The following is an 18,819-nucleotide window of genomic DNA, read 5'->3' as shown; positions in this document are numbered from 1 at the left end:
TCATCCTTTGAAAGTTTTCAATATGCTGGGAACTCACCTGTGTGGAAGAATAAATGATGAGCATGTAACAGTCCTGTCCCTGCAGCACAGCATGGACCATTCCCAGACCCTTTACTGAAGCTCACTTGAAAAGCAAGGAATGCAGTTTAGGAAACTCCATTACTGGCCAGGAGCTGGATGGGCAGGAATGAATCAACGAGTTCTCCACATGGAGCTTGCCTGTTCAAACCCCATCCAGGCCCAGAGCAATCCCAGGCTCTTGCCTTTGGAAGGCTCATGGCTACAAACATGGAAAGGCTTCCTTGGCCTCAGTCCAGGCAGCTGCCCAGGATCATTGACACCACAAAATCCAGCAGCTCCAGGACTGGCAGCTCCATAGCCTTGCTGGAAATGACAGCAAAAATCCAAGGAACTGAAAGCAGGAATATGTTGATGCCTTGTCCGTGCAGTTTGTCACCCACAGCCTCAGGTGGGACAAACTGACCGAGTGTTTTAGGGAGGTTTAGAACGTTTTTGGGTTTGATGCCCTTTTATCACCAGTGAACAGAAGGTGCAAACACACAATTCCTACCAAATGAAGAAAGTGTGCCTCGTTTTGGGTAAAGAAATGCACACTTCCAGCTTTATTAGACATCCAGTAAATTACGTTTGCCAAACAGTAAATGAATTATTTACTCAGAGCAGCTCTACTTGATGTGGTTGAACAGTGCTCTGGTTATTCTGGGCCATCTGTGTTAAGGAACAAAGAAACTGCAAACAATCATTTCAAAATTAAGCTGACACAAAGTCCCTCTCACCCCTCACCAGCCCTTGTGCTTTATCATTCAGGTGAAGTTTAATAGTTGTGTTCAACCATCGGCCTTTGCTATTTATGCCAACTTAATTAAAATAACAAAGAACTTCTTTATATATTTAAAAAAAAAAAGGAAAAAAGAAAAATGAAAGCCTAGAGAAGTGTACCTGAATCCCTTCATCCCATGTTTTTGGTAACCCCATTTGTGCAGGTGATTTTAACATGAAATGTGCCAATGCTCCTTCCAGCAGCTTTTGCACTGATTGAAGTTGGCTCAGGGCCACTCTAGTAATTGAGATTTTTCTGAAAAAAAAACCAAAAAAAAACGGTCAGGGCACTATAGAAATTCTTTCTTTTTTTTTTTTTTTTACAAGACCTTATAAAACTTCCAAGGCAGTGTCAGGAAACAGCACAGCTTGTTTTTATTTCAGTAGCTCAGACTTTCTACTTTCAAAATTTCATTCTGAAAATCCATTTTGAAAATCCATTTTTAAAACACACATGTGAAATATTTCATCATTATAAATTCCATGAGGGGCATTTTCTCTCCTGGGTCTTCTGCTGCTTCTGATGTTTGCTCTCCAACACTGCTGCTGTTTGAACTCAGCACATCTCAGTGATCCAAATTCTGTTTCAGACTAAACGGACCCATCTGCTGGTTTGACTTAACACTATTAACAGAGCTGGGAGTTAATATTCCCCTGAATTCAAAGTAAAACATTCCCTAAGCAGGCAGTGTTTCCATTGCAGACTGACAGAACTACCTCAAGTACCTTCTCAGACACAAGAACCAGGTTTCAGATTTCCAGCCATGGGAATTCAAGGGTTGGAAGTTGTTACCAGGTGTATTTTGGAGCACTGCTCAACCTTCACTTTTCCTTTACTTATAACTTTTCCTACCTTGAAAATAATAAATAAAAAGAGGCAGGTACAAGTTTATTGTTATCTGTGGGTTTCTGTCATACAAGAACAAATTGTGGGTTTGGGCCACTGCAGCTTTGGAGATTCCCAAGTCCCTGAGGTACCAAACAGAAAGGACTCGGAATCTGCACAGAGTCAGGAACACAAAGTGTATTTATGTCAACAGGCTAAAAACAACAGGTTCTAAAAACAACTGAATGGCTTTAAAACTTTACTGTGATATTTACTGAATATTTACCTCTAAGAGTATCACAGTGAGCCCTCAGAGGTTCAGAGGAGTCAAGTTTTTCAACTTATAACTGCTGTTCATGTGAACAAGAGACTCCTGTTCCAGATACGTTGTGTAACTACAGTGATAAATTCCCAGCTCTTTGATTTTCCCAATGTAAGCAACATGGAAAGCAAAGGGCACCAAATGCCTTTTGAAATTTCCCTCGGCCAGTGGAAGGCATTAAAATAAGCTCTGGGAAGTTTAATGAAGTTTTTAACTGGTTTATGTTCCTTTTGCAGTATAAGGTGTCCTGTTCAAGAACTAACCAGTTTATTTTCTTGACAGGATTAGAAATATATAAGCAACTGCTGAGAAGGTGATAATTTTATTATATATTTGGGTTTCAATAAAACAGTAAGCGAAGCACTAAGCCTGGTCTAAATTTATAATCCATTCAATTATCATAACCTCAATAAGTGCTCTGAAAATACTTCCTCAGAAATTTTCATCAAATGCATTCAAATAGAAATACTGTCCCCAGAACTGAAAATTACCTAAAAGACCATAAAAAAAGCTAATTAATAAAGGCATGGAACTGGAGAATACTGCTAAGGAGCTCTGGAAATAGTAGTATTAGATCTGGTCCACTAGAGAAAATAAAATTTAATTGGACAAATGCAACAGTTACACCAAAATGGAGAAAGGTTTAAGGACTATGGAAGAGAGGAAAAAAATGGATTCTGACAAAGAAATGCAGCTGAGAACACGTTGTATCTCTGTAGTTGAGAATGAATCCACCACTGCATTAAAAAGAAATTTGTGCCTAAAAAAATTTGGGGAGAGCAGTTCTGGACTAAAATGATATTTACTTTACAAGACTGCGGTTTAATACACAGTTCTGCAACCCTGCAGACAAATCAGCTTTTTTATTGCTATTTTATTGTTAGTAGCTTTTTGTGTAATCATAGAAACATCTGCAGGGAAATGCCCAGAGCGGAGAATCCCTGAGGAAAGCTGTGGTGCCAAGGCTGCTGGAACCAGGCTGAGTGACGAGGTGACCAGGGAATTTTGGCACACACCACGAGTGAGAACTGGCCTGGCTGGCACTGCTGGATCCCACTGAGCCTCCCAGCACCTTGGGATGATAAAGTTAATGATAAACTTCCAGCTATTTATAAAAAAACCATCCTTTTTGGAGCCTGAAAATACTGATATAATAATGGCTTCCTGGTTTCGTTTGCTAGAAACCAATGGAGCAGTGGAACTAAATTCCCCCTCCTGCTCAAAACTACTGACCAAAGTGAAATATTCCCATTTTTGACCATATCTGAGGAGTGGATTCCTAGTAATGGACTTGGAATGTCACTCACTCCATAACACTGAAAAACCAGTATTCTTCTATCACTGTTGTTTGAGCTCTGCTCCAGAGTTTGGATGGCTTTTAGGTGGCTTTAGCCATCCAAAACAGTGAGAGGTGAGATAAAAAGAGGCAGGTTTGTAATGGTAAATGCTGATGTGTGTGAAGGGGAGCACTGGTGGCAGCAGGAGATGGCACACATGCAAACACCACTGGAGGAAGGGCAGTAGCAAAGAAATTTGCTGAATGGGCTATCATGGCATCACATTTAATGGACAGGAAAATGTTTGAGTGGTATTCCCTGATACCACTTCTACATCCAACCCTAGGAAAGAGCAGATTTTGAGAACTTTCAGAATAAACTAAGAGGGCAATCCTGCACTCACATGGAACTAGGAAAATCAAAATACACCATCTTTTTTATTTTAACACCTACCACCTTCTAAAGTGTTAGGGTTTTCCCCTTGGTTTCCCCATCCCCTGGGCAGTGTTGCTGTGTTTCTCCCAGCTGAGGCAGCCTCTGAGACTCTCGGGATGAGCAGTGCTCCTAAAATCTCTGGGGACATTTCTGTTACCTGCATAAGAATTTCAAATCCACTTCCAAATTCTGCTGCTTTTAATGACTTCACTTCCACCCACTGTCACACACTGGGCATTGCAGGCATTCTGGGGTGCACCTGGAGAGGGGAGGCATCTCAGAGTTCACCACCTGCTCCCTCATGGCCCAGGCCCAGTAACACTCATTGTCACACAAACCCAGAGGGAAAGCAGCGCAATCCACAGGATTTCTAATAAAAGCCTACCCAGAATGGCATCAACAAAACAAAAGGGTTTAGGGACATTTCTTAAACCAGGTACTTCAGAGATCTGAAGAATCCTGGGAAACAGAAAGGAGTGAACAGAAAGAATCCCAGGCTAAAAAGCTTGGGTTTCTCTCACATAGAACTTATATTTAAATCTCCAGCCACATTTAGCTGTGTCTCACCTAAATTCACACCAACAGCAAACCTTTCAGTGCAAAAGGGAAAAATTTGACTCAACAGGACTGTGTCTGCAGGAAATATTCTGTCACATGGGTGTGATTAACAGAGGAGGTGTCACACAATGAAACCTCGGCCCTGGCAGTGAGGAACAACTCACTGAGGAGAGGGGGCTGCGGTGAGTGACAGTTCCCAAACCACGCTCAGCTGGGACCAAACAAGAAGTCACCCACCAGGAGTTTATGAAATAATATTTCCTTTTAAAAACCATTAGAAAACAATTCTCTGCTCAGGTGAAAGGCCATTTTTCTACAATACCAGCAGCTCAGCTCTGTACAGATTTTGATTAGGTTTGATTTATGGTGCAAGTAATAACTTGATTCAGTTGTAAAACAGAGTCAAAATGTCTCTCTTTCGAGGGACTTTTTTGGTAGAACTTCTGTAGACTGTAACAGTGTCACTGACCAGAGAAAAATGAACAATGTGTTTGTTATGTTGATGTATATTGATGTCCTCTTGTCCTGCCTTGCTCTGATTGAAGTCATGTAAACCAGAGCAGTTGTAGAAGTGGAAAGGGGTTTCTAGGTTTTGCTTACACCATGTTGAGGGTACTGACAGGGATGTTCCTGAGGATGCAGTGATGTCCAAGGAATGTACACAGTGACAATAAAAAAGGGATATTGGAAATTATTAAATTGCCATCAAATAGCATAAACTGGCTAGAATTTCCCCCACCACAAAGAACAGCCCAAAAACTCCCTGAGCACCACCAAAGCACTGCCAAACAGAAAAAGACTTTGCAAAAACGTTCAGTGTTGTCATTCTGAGTATATTAAAATGATTTCTGATTGCTGTAAGAATGAACAGTGCCCAAACTTTTGAGTCTCTCAAAAGCAGTGAGGTTTGTTCGAGGAGGGGAATGGTATTGCCACGGCATGCATGTCGAATTGTTTGCTTTTCTTTATCCACAGATCATGAAGGAAGTGCGGAGAGCATTGTGCAATGCATCAGCTGATGACAGTAAACTCTTACTTCTCAGCGCAGTGGGAAGTGTTTTCTGTAGTGGCCTAGATTACTCATATTTAATTGGCAGGTTATCCAATGACAGAAGAAAGGAAAGCACTAGGATTGCAGAAGCTATAAGGTGACCCAAGCTTACCTATGATCTCTAAATTATGAAATGCAGTGTGTGATTATAAAGATATTTATCGGGTCCAAAAATGTTGTATATTGAAGTGTTGATTGCATTCTAATTACAGGCCTGCAAATTTGTTTAGTAAGAAGAAACTTGGACCTTTCCTTATCAGAAAAGAAAGCACATTGATTCCAGTGCTAATACCCATAGGGATTTATTTTATTCAAATTCTCTGTATTTAATATTTCAATCATTCCTCCAAATTCAAATACAACTTTGTTGTTGTTTTTCCAAATTTGCTGTTGATTCATTTAATGTTCTAAAGTGGTTCCTGAAAGGCAGATACTTTACTTGTTTTAATGTTCATCATTTTAATGAATTGCAGTCCAAATGGGAGTCCATGGTTTACTCAAACCCTGTTGAAATAACAATCTGCCACTGTATTTCAGAACCTTATTAGAAGGGTCTCCACTCTTTTCCTTAAAATTTAAATTACTTCATATATATGTAAATGTAGTTTTATTTTTGTAACTAAAATGTGACTTTCCTCATATATATCACATTACCTTAATAGAAACCCAGGGTTTATGACATGCAGTCTGCAAATCAATCTGCACAACACATCACCAAATATTCCATTATCCACAAGGTACATCTTCCAGTATAAATCAACGTTATTCCACTAAGACCAATAGTATTTCATGTACCAGGAGAGGGTTTGGTCCCCTTTTTTTCCCCATTTCCTATGATATTCTTCTGAGAATTTTAAAACTTTATGTGTCAACTCTATGAAGGAATATTAAAGAATTTGTTTTACAACAGATCTCTATTTTGGATATATTGATATAACATATAATATATATATAAACATAAAAATAACATATTAACCACAAGTTATCTTGGTTGCAACTACTGCAGATCAGTTTGGATTCTTGGTTTAAGTATTTTGAAATTCTCAAAGCAGTAATTATTTTGAAAGAATTTAAAATGTACTTCTTAAATGTAATCAATTATGATGTGTTTTTAAGATCCTTGCTTGAATATTGTGGTGATACTTTAAAAAAGAGAAGCTCTTTGGAGAACACATCCTAATTTGATTTTTTAAAGTGAGGGGGTTTTAACAATGCAGAACAAAAACATAAGTGAGGAAGAAAATCACTATTCTTAAACACAGGCACACTCCCAGTCTCCCAGAAGATACAGATATTATTCTTGTAAATACTGTGTAGCTAGGTATTGTTATATATGTTTACATTTCCCTGCACACATCTAAGACACAGGTATACTTATCAATTCAACATTTAAATGAGTAGAAGCCAGGCTGTGATACTCAGATTTTCCATCCTTGGACTGCCAGGACACTCCTGAAATACTGGTCCAACGTTCTGCTCCCTGTCAGGAACGGCGGCTTCGGGCCCCCTGAAAAGAGATTTTTATTGTACTTCTGGAAACAATGCCCTACGTTTTCCATTTAGCACTCTCTGTGCTTTCTGTGAACAAAGGACTCAACTCATGGAAAATACACTGTAAGAAGAGAAGAGAAAAATGTCCATGGCTTTTCCAGTGGTTCAGATGTCCATCAGATCTCTGCCTCCACTGCTTCCCAGCGAGCTGGAGACGTGTCAAAATGGAACTGAAATCTCAAGGACCACCTGTTTCCACTTTCCAAAGCGTGGCTCCCACACACCAATCACAAGTTCCAGCTGCAGTTAAAATCCCCATCCCAGGAGTGGTCCCTTCATCCCTTCATTCCTCCCGCCGTCGGGGTTGGCACGTGCGGCCCTGCAGCTCCTCCAGGCACTGCTCGCAGATCCCTCAGCGTGAGCTGCCACCATCCATCCACACGGCTGTCCTGGAGCAGGGAAAAGCCAGACAGCCTGCACTGCAGCTGTGCATGTGTGGCCTGCAGAGCCCTGGAATCACCAGGCTCTCTGGAAGGCATTCACCAGCTCCCACGGCACCGATACCTGGCACACAACATTGTGGGTGTGCTCAGAGAAAACACACATGGACAGCTTTGCTCACTCAGCTTCCTTATGGCCCTGGATGTATTTGGGAGCCCTGAGCTGCAGCAGAGCCCTGCAAAGAACAGAGGTGTCTCAGCATCCCAAAGTGTATTCCATGGTCAACTTTCCAGATATCCTCTGGCAAAACCAAAAGCCTTCTGCATGTGACGCTTTTTTCTGACTCTACTCTGCAACAACATTTACCATTTTAAATCCTTTTCAAAGACTGCTCTGAATTGAAACAAGGATCTTGGAGCCCAGAAGCTCCATGAGTGAACTTATGGATTGGGAACACGGAATTGTGCCGGGTTCAGGGTGCAGTGACAACTCACTGGAACAAGTAACGCACCAACCAGAGACACAGATCACGGGAGTGCTGGTCACTGCAGCTTCTCTAGACCAAATGCAGGCATTTGCTCCCTGATAATCTCCCAATATTGTAGCCTTCCACTCCATCCTGTAGGTGCCACGTTCCATACCCACACATCTGTATCCCCCCTGTGCTCCCCATCCTTCCCTCATGACAGAGGCTTGTTGTGCCTTCTCAGTGTCCTGTTCCACTCCCTCCCATCTCCAGGTCCTCCCTTCCTTGCTCACTCACAGGAAGTTTTCCTTCAGCCCTTCTCCTCCATTAATATGTTCTGCTTTGTTCTTCCTCCCCATTACCTGTTTCCCCTCCATATCCTTAATTCCTTTTCCATATTCCCTTCCAGTCCCGTTTATCACCATGATTCCTACTTTTCTCCGTAGCACTGTTTTTATCTGCCTCCACTCCTGTCACATCCCTGTTCCCAGGTCTGCTTGGAAGGCTTACTTGCTTTAACTACTGAGGTTCTCAAAATCCAGGAATTAATGAGGTGCAGTGATCCACAGTCATTACTCAACCATAAACAATGGAAGAAATAATGAGATAAGGGAACAGCATTGTTTCTGCAACAAAAATGAGCCACAACTCTCCTTATCCCTGCTCTCCTCCAGAAAGAAATGGTCTTGAACAGACAAAACCAGTGTTCCATATTTCCCTCTCCTTGTCTTGACGCTGATCTCCTGGTTTATTACTCACCATGTGAACAGAGCTGCATCAATCAATTCTCTATTTTTCCACGGTCAGAAATTAACTCTTTACCAAGCAGCCTGAAAACCAGAACATATCCATTGAAAATGTAACTCTGGGTCGCCTCAGACTCCTTGTTCTCATTTAAAATACAGCCTATGCCCAGTCCCCACATGGGCTCTCTGGCCTGCAAAGCCAACTTGTTCTCAGGTGCAGAATTCTGGTTCCTTTCGACCTCAGTGGGAGACCTGCAACTCATCCAAGGGCACATCTGGCAAAGTGTTCTTTCCTAAAAATGTCTCAGCAAAGGTGCACTGTGGATCTAATAAATACCCAGTGCAGGAAGAGCATCTCCTCTTTTGGGTGGCATTTGATTTATACAGATCTCTTTTCTAAAGTAACTGAGCATCTCGTTTGCCTCCATGTACCTGCAGTGCACTGAGCTGCTGGAGCCCCTCATTTGCCCACAATTACACTCCTGCTTTTCCCTAATTGCTGTAAAGGCTGTTCCATTCAACAGATGCCTTTCCACAGTTGCTGGTAGGTAACTTATTTAAAGTTACCTCATTGCACAGCATTTAACATATTCAAGTTCGTTCATCCAGAAGAATCCAGTGACATTTACTTCCCCATCATTTCTCATCCTTCACATTTACTGGTGCAGGCAGGCAAAGGCATCTCCTTTGTTATGGCTTTGCTGAAGACATTTGCAGTGAAGACACAACAGATCACTTGCCTAATCCTTTCGCTGTTCAAGCATTTCTCTCTCTCTCTGTGGCTCCCCTTTGCTCCTCTTGTTCTTTCTGCTGGTGTGCCACAAACATTCACCCTCTCCCAGTCCATTGATGGGACTTGCAAGAACCTTTGACACAGGATCACGAGAGAACTTCTCAAAAAGAAAAATAAATATCCAGCAATCCACCTGGGAGTTTCCTGCCTTTCACATTTCATCATCAGCCAAACCAAGGAGCGCCGTGTGTACAAACTGCTGAGTTGCTGGTCCAGAAGGAAAACTAAACCCAACCAAACCTTTCTGCAAAAAGTACAACAGTCAGGGCACTCCACTCCCATCAGTTCATATACAACATACACCAAACTATGCAAATATCAGGTACTCAGAAAGATTAATTAGCAAACTAGAAAGTATGTTGCAATTCTGACCTCATAAAACTGGGCCATGGCATTTAGTGTGTTCGTCCGTGCTTCTGATTTGTTTTCAGATTAAGTACTTTAAACTTGGGTATTTATCTAAGTATTTTCTGTATTCAAGATCTCTCCTTTTTTTTTTTTTTTTTTTTTTTTTTTTTGTATTTTAGGGATTTTGTAAAAGCTTTTATTCAGTTTAAGAAGCCAATTGTGGTTGCTATCAACGGCCCTGCCCTTGGGTTAGGAGCTTCTATTTTACCCCTCTGTGATATCGTTTGGGCAAGTGAGAAGGCTTGGTTTCAGACACCATATGCAACAATCCGACTCACTCCAGCTGGCTGCTCATCATACACATTCCCACAAATTCTGGGTGTGGCACTGGTAAGGTTTTCCACCTCGAATTGCTGAAGAACCTTTCATAAATTCCTGTTCTTCTATCTCTCTTTAAAAAGTGAGCCAGAAAAACAACTGTTTTCTCTTAATTGCTGTGAATGGAAATGAAATCTGTGGAAAGTTCATCTAACCCCTACCAATTTCTTACCACAAAGTGACCTCAGAATTCAATATACTACAGGTGATGTAGACAAGAAAGATTGGACACAGGTTGAAAAAGCAAAGATTGTCAATGCCAGGGTAGAAAAGTGAAGAAATACATGAGCAGAATAATCTTTCAGTCATTGCCTGTGTTGTGTTAGGATTGGGCAGTAACACAGCCAGATACTGCTCTCTAAAGATAACCCCTAATGATTCCAGTAAGACTGCTTAGCTTTTACCAGTATAATAAAGCAGAATTTGCCCCACAGATAAATATTTCATTCTTGGTTCCCCGACTCTCAGCGCAGCATCACTGACAGTTACTCTTTTAAAATCAGCAATACAGATTTACCATTTCATGCCAGCACACTTCCCTTAAATGAAACCCATGCTGTGCTCTGGCCACCTGCACACCCCTTTAAATAGCTACTGAAACTCCTTCTAAACTATTTTGCAGCACGGAAAGGCAGGGGAGAACATTTGTAAATTTGATTGTAAAAATAGCAGGCAAGCATGGAAAAAAAAGTTGAAGGGAATTATAACCCAATCTTTTGGTTTCCCAGGCAAATGAAATGTTGTTCTGTGGGAGAAAGCTGACAGCACAGGAGGCCTGCAGCAGAGGACTGGTGTCACAAGTGTTCTGGCCAACAACATTTAGCCAAGAAGTGATGCTGCGGGTGAAGGAAATGGCATCCTGCAGTGCAGTGGTAAGAAATCAAACTCCTCTGTGATTGAATTCCATTTCACAGAGCTAAGGTGTGCTCCCAGGGCTCACGTGGGGAGCCCACAACCCCACCTGTGAAAGAAGAGTGCCATCAAGAAACCTGCACAGGGCTCAGGGAGCTCGTGGGGTTTCTCATTTCTCAGGGGCAGAGAGGGTTCGCATTTATTCAGTCCGAGTGGAACCTCCTCACCCCAGATTCTGAGAGGGGATTTTGGCACAGGCTTCCTTCCTTCATGAAGGTGGAGGAGGCTGAAACTGCACAACTGGCCAGGGAAATCTCTGTAGGTCCTGTCAGAGAACAGATTTGCCCTCCCCACTGTCCTGGCCTACCGTGTTTCAGTCGGGCCTGCCTTCTCCTGGGCACCTGCATCGTTCCTGCCGCTGCAGCCCGTCCACAGCTCACCAGAAGGGTAGGATAGTGCCAGCTCAGTGCCAGCTGAGCTCTGCTGGGAAGGAGAGGTGAGATCCAGTCAAGAGGGATTTGAACACAGTCTGCTCACAGTGTACTATAACTCTGTGTACATAAAAAACTACAAGAAAATCCTTCCCTATTTTTACTTCCTAGGGTTTTTTTTTTTCCCTTCAGGCAGATACACTACTATTCTGGGCATATCCTTGTTTAAAAAACATGCAGTGAAGAAAGTGATACTGCCTGCAATAAAACTGCACTAATTAAAGTGCAAATTGTTACAGTTTCTTGTTGTATTTCCTGTGCCTGAAACGTCTTAACATCCCTCAGTTTCATTTAAAAGATCTGTTGTAAAAGGAGGTAGAGGCACAGGAGATTTTTAATTAAATGAAGTGTAGATTAGATCTCACAGAAGACATTGAGAATGAAACTCGGGAAATGTAGCACCAGTTGATTTGATGATGCTGATATAAAGTCTATTATATGAGTTGGGAAGACCTCTGGGCTTTACTGTGGATTCTTCCTTCCTCTCTTCACTGCTGTTGGCTGTCAGTGAAAAAAGAAAGCCCAGTGCTAAGTTGTGGACAAAGATAAGAGTTAAACCTGTCCAAGACTAGATTTACTCTCAGATCTTAAATGCAGATCGGGCTGAAGTCACAAATACAAATAACAGGATGAGCTCATCCCAGTTCACTGGGGATACTTGTTCACAAACAGACCAAAAAATACACAGGCCCCTTGGTTTGCCGTTAACACCATTTACTTGAGTTAAAGAGAAATGCTGCTGTGGAATAGCAGTGCTGGAACCTACAACAGAGAGGAACTGGGCTTACCAGGAAGGTTCTGACAGAGCTGAGTGAAGAGTGTGCATCTCCCTTACCATAAAACACTGCATTAGCTCACATTACATCTTCTGTCCTCCAAAAATCAGGACTGAAGGAACTATCAGTGGTTTTGTTTGACTGGTTGAATTGCTGGTGAGATACATACTGGTGGTGTGTATTTCAGAAAAATTGTAAAGGAATCAACCTGCATGTGCTTAAAAATGGGTCTGGGAAAAAATGAGCTGAACTATGGGAGCAACCACAGACCTGCTGTTTGTGCCTTTCAGAACCTGCAGGAATTAGCAAGGCTTTGTGATTGGGCTTTCCTTTGCAAAAACCTTGGGTGATTTGTTCTCACTACTTGTATCTGCTAAGGAAATTTAACTCCAGAACACAGTCAGAGGGTGCTTGTTTTGCTCAACACCATTTTCTATAATACATTGCACTTCTATAAAAATATAAGTAAATAGGCTTAAGAAGGTATTTGCAATAAGGGACCTTTCCTATTAATTTCTGGTTTGACAAGGAAATAATACAGGAGGGAAAACTGTTAAAAGTGATGGACACCCACCTTTGGGTTGGTTTCCAACCCGTTTAACCAACCCCAAAGGCCACTTTCCAGCAGCCAGTTTATCATGGCTCACATTTTCCTTTCAACAGGAGGGAGTTCAGCTCCTTCTAGTGCTTCATGGCAGACCTTCAATAAACTAAGGTACTTCAGAATCCCTCATTCCTTTAAAAACATTGGCACTAACCCATCACCCTCAGACATCCTTAATTTTTAAAGATGCTGACTGTCAGCAAGGGCAGTTGTGGCCATAAATCAAATCTAATTTCTGTGCCCAAAGGAGTTACTTAGCCAGTAAAGCAGAGTCAGTAGTGTAAAAAAATGCTGGTCAGGCCATTAGCCATAAAAAATGTTCAGGTTCAATTTAAAACACCGAGTCGTGTTTTGGCTTTAGGTATTGGAAGAGTCCAAATGCCTCGTGCGGAGCTTCCTGAAATCCGGGCTCGAAGATGTGAACGAGAAGGAGTGTCAGATGTTAAAACAGCTGTGGAGCTCCTCCAAAGGACTGGATTCCTTATTCAGCTACTTGCAGGACAAGATTTATGAAGTCTGATGTCCTGGCCCGAGTCAAAGAGAAGGCGCTCCCGCTGTGAGCAGAGGCCACCGCGAGCGGGTTTGAGGGACAGAGGCGACGCATCCCTGAGGAATTTGTGACAGTGTATCCCAATCCCTGTGCTGGTGTGGGTTTCCTTGTGAGCTACAGCTGCTGTAGCGGGTTTGATTTGGTGTAAGCAGGGAGGTGTTCCGTGCACGTGATCTCTGCACAGGCTGCATCTTCCCCATCGCTCATCCAGACACGACGATACATTCCATGTGCTCGGAAGCAGGGCTGGAGCCTGGTAAGGCTCACCCACCTGGAAGGGTTTGTTTTGTCTGTCCTTCTTAACTTATTCTTGCTGTTGCCACACACCTGGGCTGACACAGAGGGCTCAGTCTAAAATCTGGGTCACCACGATCTCCCGTAGACCCAAACACCGTATTTTAGAAATATATTAATTATTTTTTTGAAAAGTTCTAACAGTGTAATGGAAAAAAATCTGATAATTTATATGTATAATATGTAAAGTTAGTTTACAAAAACTACTAGTTGTTTTTTTTCCGTTGGTGAATTTATTTAACTTATTTATTTTGTGTTCATATTCAGCTGTTTATTGATCACAGATCTTATTTTCATACTTCCCTTGACTGAATTAATGGCATCACATGAGAATGCAAACACATTTTTAGCAGCAAACTGAGTAGAGAAATAAAGAATATATAGAAACCCCCACAGAAAGCTGTGGGCAGTAAATGAAACAGCCACGTGCGTGCTCCTCTATGTGTGAAAAATTGTACAAAAAAATGTATGAAACAGATTCATTTGCCAGGGTTAAGAGAAAAAAAAGTGGATGCCGAAACAGTGAGTCCCCCTTACGTCTCTGTTCACTTTCTGCCTTTTTGAGGAGCACTGAAGGGCTCATCAACAAGATGCTTTCTTTGAGTTTGCCTGTCCTGTTCTCTGGTGTCAGTACAGGGTGAGTGGGGCCGTTCCGTGGCACTGGACTGTTTTTTCAGGTTTAAACACCCCTTTTGGTCTGAAGTCTAAAAGCAAATCCTTAAGGAGCCTTAGTCTAGCTGCCTGATTGCTCAGGTGTGAGAGAATTTCTGCTCTGGAGGCCTTTGGGTGCGGGCCAGCAGTTTCTACAAGGTGCTAGGCATGGAACCGGGTGTGGAGGGAGAGGTTTGGGTCTGCTTCTCCCCAGCTCTCCACATCTGGCCACCCCCCCACCTGCCACAAGAACTTCTGGCTTTCCATAAAAGCAGCCCCTGGCAGAGGAGGAAAACCCAATCTGCTCTTTCAGAATGTGATCCCAGTGCTGTTCAGTGACACTGCCTGAGCACTGGATCTCTCTCAGTTCTTCCCTGCTAGGGGGGCAGGACCTGAGCCTGCTCCGAGACTTCACCTGCCGTTTCACTACACCCAAATTAAAACCCCTTGAAGCAGAAGCTTTGCACATTTGTTTGCTTTGTAATTTGTGCACTTGCTCCCCGTCCTTGAGCTCAGTGACTTTTTCTGGTTTAAACCTCTGCAAAGGAGGCTGCTCAGCTTTCTCCCTCTCAGTATTTCCATGCAGAGTTTCAACAAAGCCTTTGGAAAGGTAACAAACAGGTGATTACAGTAAATAGGAGCCTTCAAAATATTAATGAAACGTTTCTTTTGCCACAAATAATTAGAAGTGCTGTTTCTGTGGCCTAATTGTACCACTGATTTTTACCCTAAAGGCAGAGGCTCTCATGGAAATTCTTCATGAAAAAGACAGAATCTGGTTTCTAATTAGCCTGGTTTAAAATGTTTTTCTATAGAAACTTACAGAAACAAGCAACTAATTTTTAAATGGCTGAAGGAGAGCTCTTTCAGGAGCTGTCTGAAGTGGGAGATGCACTTGTTTGGATCCAGGCCATGGGACCCCACGGCAGGTGCCCATGGGAGTCACCTGGAAAAGAGAGGGATCAGCCCAGTGAAAGCCACTCCCACCCAGTGTTTGCACAGTCAGGCCCCCAGCCTGTGGCTTCAGAGAGTACAGCAATGGAAGGTACCACAATTCCTCCTTTCCCTTCGTTCCTTCCCTCCCGTCCAGAGAGCCATAACTGCAGTCATGTGTCAGCAGGAGATGAGGAAGTGGATTTCAATCCTGTGCTTGGGGTTTGTAGGTAAATCCAGCAGGATTGCTCAGCAGTGGGGAGGAACGAGATCCGAGTGAGATTTGCAAACTGAGGAGGATCTGAGGTTGTTCGGTCTTTGAAACTGCACCATTTCATCTGAATTTTCAGATATCTGTATCTTAGCATTTTTTTATGACAAAGGAATTGTTGAAATACATTTTCTATAATTATTTTTCCATTAAAGCAAGCGCTAACCATAGTTAACATTTTTAATTATTCATATCTATACAGTTACAATCTAGTTTTCATGGAATCTATTTTCCCTTCAAAAAAATAAGGAGTAATAAAAATGTTGAAAACTTCTTTTTCAGTATTTAAATATCAGAATCAGAATCTTCTCTTGTGTTTCTGTCCTTACTAGGTATTCAGATATCTAGATGTACTGTACATATTAGTCTGGGTACCTTTACTAATATTCACAGTATTTAAGATGAAAAATGCAATTTGTTGTTTAAGTATGTTATTTTATTCTTGTGTAAATTGTTTTGTACAATCTTTAAAAATCTACAGTTTTGCATTTGTAGATATTAAAGGTAAGCAATTTATTTTGTGTTGTCCTGCATGTATATTTTTGCTGTAGATAAGTGTTGCTTAGTTTACTATTTCAGTACATTTCTGTTTAAATAAATAAGCTTACAAACTTTAATACAGTATATATTTTCAGAATATAAACTTTTATATTTCTGTGGTAGGTTAGGGTATGCGTTTTAGGCAATCTTTTTCACTACTATGAACTGTTCTTTTAATCTATAATATAATGGTTTTGTGCCAATAGTTTTTAATTAGAACAAAATGCTCTTTTAATGTTAGGGATGAACAGACAATTTTGGTTGGGGTTTGTTTTCTTTCGGTTTTTTGGGTATTTTTTTTTTATTATTATTATTATTATTATTTTGCCAGCCTTTACAGTTTTAAATATAATTTATAAATGTATTGCATTTGTGAATAAGCCTTACCATTAGGTACAAGAAATCTTTAAAGCTGCATAATTGCTTATGCAGCACTAAGGACTTCCCCAAATAATTGCTGTAAGAAAGTTAGCAAATCAGAGTTACAGGGCCTTAAGTTTTTCTTGTGAAAAGGATAATACGGGTTGTTTCTCTTGAACAACAGAGGTAGATTGTCAGCATGGGCTTTGTTATATATAAACTGTGCATTTGTGCTCCCAACCATGGTGGTTTAATCTCAGGCTTTGTGTGGCTGGGTCTATAAAAGTCAAATCTGGCTAAAGCCAGCGCTCTTTAGGAGACACTAAAGAAGTTTACATAAGAGACTTATAGACAATCTTATCATAGTACATTTGGGTACTCGCTATCCTCGATGTGTTCTCTGTGTCTGCCCAATTAACCGTATGTTTTAAGCCATATTAAATCTCTTTACTGCTATTTTAAATGCTTACACTGAAAGTCACTCGCCAGAGCTTGCTTCCTCACACCCAGGATTTCGATTTTTTTAAGTGAATAAACATGTTTATGCCTTCCATAAAAACAAAGGACCAAAGAGCTGCGTTGTTCTGACAAGGCACCGGTTCCTTCACCGGGGAACGGGTGGGACGTTCGTACTGAAAACTCCAAGAGTCTCTTTCTGCTCCAAACACTGCAATCCTCACCCACGTCAGGTGTAAGGGGGAAAGGTGTGTCCACTGACCTATTGGGAAAGGAGTGATGTTCAGCTGGGATGGCATGTCTATTGGTAAGGCTTATTACCAAACCTCTGAGATGAAGCAAAGAACCAAAAATTCACGAGTTATGTCAATGTAAATTTATTTTCAGAACTTGCACAAATAATTAATTGTAGAACTTCGCAAATTAGGCCCTTAAGTTATTTTGTCAGAATGCCATGGAACAGACTAAAACAGTTTCTAATATTTGTAACAATGAGTACATATTATAATATTATAAGGGTACAGGCACCCCTATATCACAGTGTTGTAAATATTTTCTGAAACTGGTACAGTACTGAGGGACTTGTATCTTCTGATATATCAAATATTGACTGTCTAGATCAAATTGTACACAATTTATTTGTTGATGGTCCTGTAACTAGTGTATGGACACATTTCTGGGTGCCTTAGAAGTTGTATTTTTCATGTGTGTTAATATGCAGTATTTATACATTGTGAGAAGCTGCTTTGAATAAAAACATTGAAACTTCATTTCAGTGCAGTGCTTTTCAGTGTGACATAATGAGAATGTATATGGGAAGTGGTGGCCATTCTGGATGATAATGGTATTCATGGGCTGTGCCTTTTCCAAGGGAGCAGGAACAGTGGGCTTTTTGAAGGACAATTATTTTTCCAAAGGAATAAAAAAACAGGGCACTAAAAGACACTGCAGGAAGAACTCTCTGAAGTCAATCATGGTCCATCTATTTATCATTTCCTGATCATATCCGGTAAGACCACCCAGAACTGTCCCCCAGAGTGAGGGTGGATCACCCTCTGATCCCTGTGCATGGACACAGATGGGATTCCTGCCATGGGCCTCGTGTCCCAGGGGATCCTTTGGCTGTAGCATCTGGGAATGCTGTTTCCAGTCATGTATATCCCATGATTAGAAGGGTAACTGTAAATTAATTCTGCCTGGGGCAGAAGAGGAAGGATATCTGTCCAGGGAGCCAGTGTTTGCCACACCACCTGTACAAGAAGGTCTGAGAAATGACCTACACGTGATTCAAGGGACAGCAATTATGTTCTAGAAATTATATTGGTTGGCATTAAACTGACAGACACTGTTAGCAAAAACCATGGTCAGCTATTTAGAGCAGAGGATTGAGCAATTTAGTCTTGCTTCGCTATCAACAAATCCAATTATTTATTACGGCAACTCTTGTCAGGAATTAACTTCTCGTGGCTTCCTCTGGACTGTGAGCAATGAGCACGTGATGGACAGGGTGTGACACCTTTCCTAACCCTTTGAGTGATAAGTTTGGGTCTTAACACAGATTGCCAACATGTGAGTTTTATTTGAAATCACTCGTTTTTAAAAGAGAGCAAAAATGCTCTAAAATTAAAAACTCCGTCCAAGTATGTTGGGGGAGTCCTTGTTGCAGTAAATTAATACACAAAACAAATTACATGGAAGAGGAACCCATTAAGAACATATAAAGGCCTACAAATTTAAACAAACAGAAGGCCTGTCTGGGAATGGCATCTATAAATTGCAGGTAGGTATTAATCCCACTTTAGATATAAAAATAATCAAACAGCTCAAAGCTCCACATAAACTAAGACCTGGGATTGAATCCTGTTGGGACAATAGAAACAATATTGCATTTGGGAAGAACAAGGAGAGGTTCTGAGAGAAATGCACAGCAAATGAAAGGGTGGGAGAGAACCAGAAGGGCACCATTTCACAGACTGGGGGAGTTCCAAGCAAATCAGGTGTCAGAAGTTGGGCTGGGGACAGTTTGGTTGCGAAGGGAAAAGTTAGGGTGAGAATATCTGGATTCCAAT

The 18,819-nt window shown here is 41.5% G+C and overlaps 1 protein-coding gene across 2 annotated transcripts in view; it reads left to right on the top strand.

The window, feature by feature from the left end:
* Nucleotides 1–17,520, top strand: part of CDYL2 (chromodomain Y like 2) — a 54,672-nt gene extending 37,152 nt beyond the window's left edge. For both annotated transcript variants that reach the window (XM_050311136.1, XM_050311137.1), the window contains exons 4-7: nt 5,234–5,406; nt 9,774–9,984; nt 10,701–10,844; nt 13,057–17,520. In XM_050311136.1, the coding sequence (XP_050167093.1) occupies nt 5,234–5,406; nt 9,774–9,984; nt 10,701–10,844; nt 13,057–13,215 (687 nt within the window). In that variant the 3' untranslated portion in view covers nt 13,216–17,520. The remainder of the gene's footprint in view (nt 1–5,233; nt 5,407–9,773; nt 9,985–10,700; nt 10,845–13,056) is intronic.
* The last annotated feature ends 1,299 nt before the right edge of the window (nt 17,521–18,819 follow it).

Source organism: Myiozetetes cayanensis, unplaced genomic scaffold (genome assembly GCF_022539395.1).
Source record: "Myiozetetes cayanensis isolate MyiCay16 unplaced genomic scaffold, myiCay2020 scf16, whole genome shotgun sequence".
Classification (NCBI taxonomy): Eukaryota; Metazoa; Chordata; class Aves; order Passeriformes; family Tyrannidae; genus Myiozetetes; species Myiozetetes cayanensis.
This window is presented reverse-complemented; position numbering and strand designations above follow the sequence as displayed.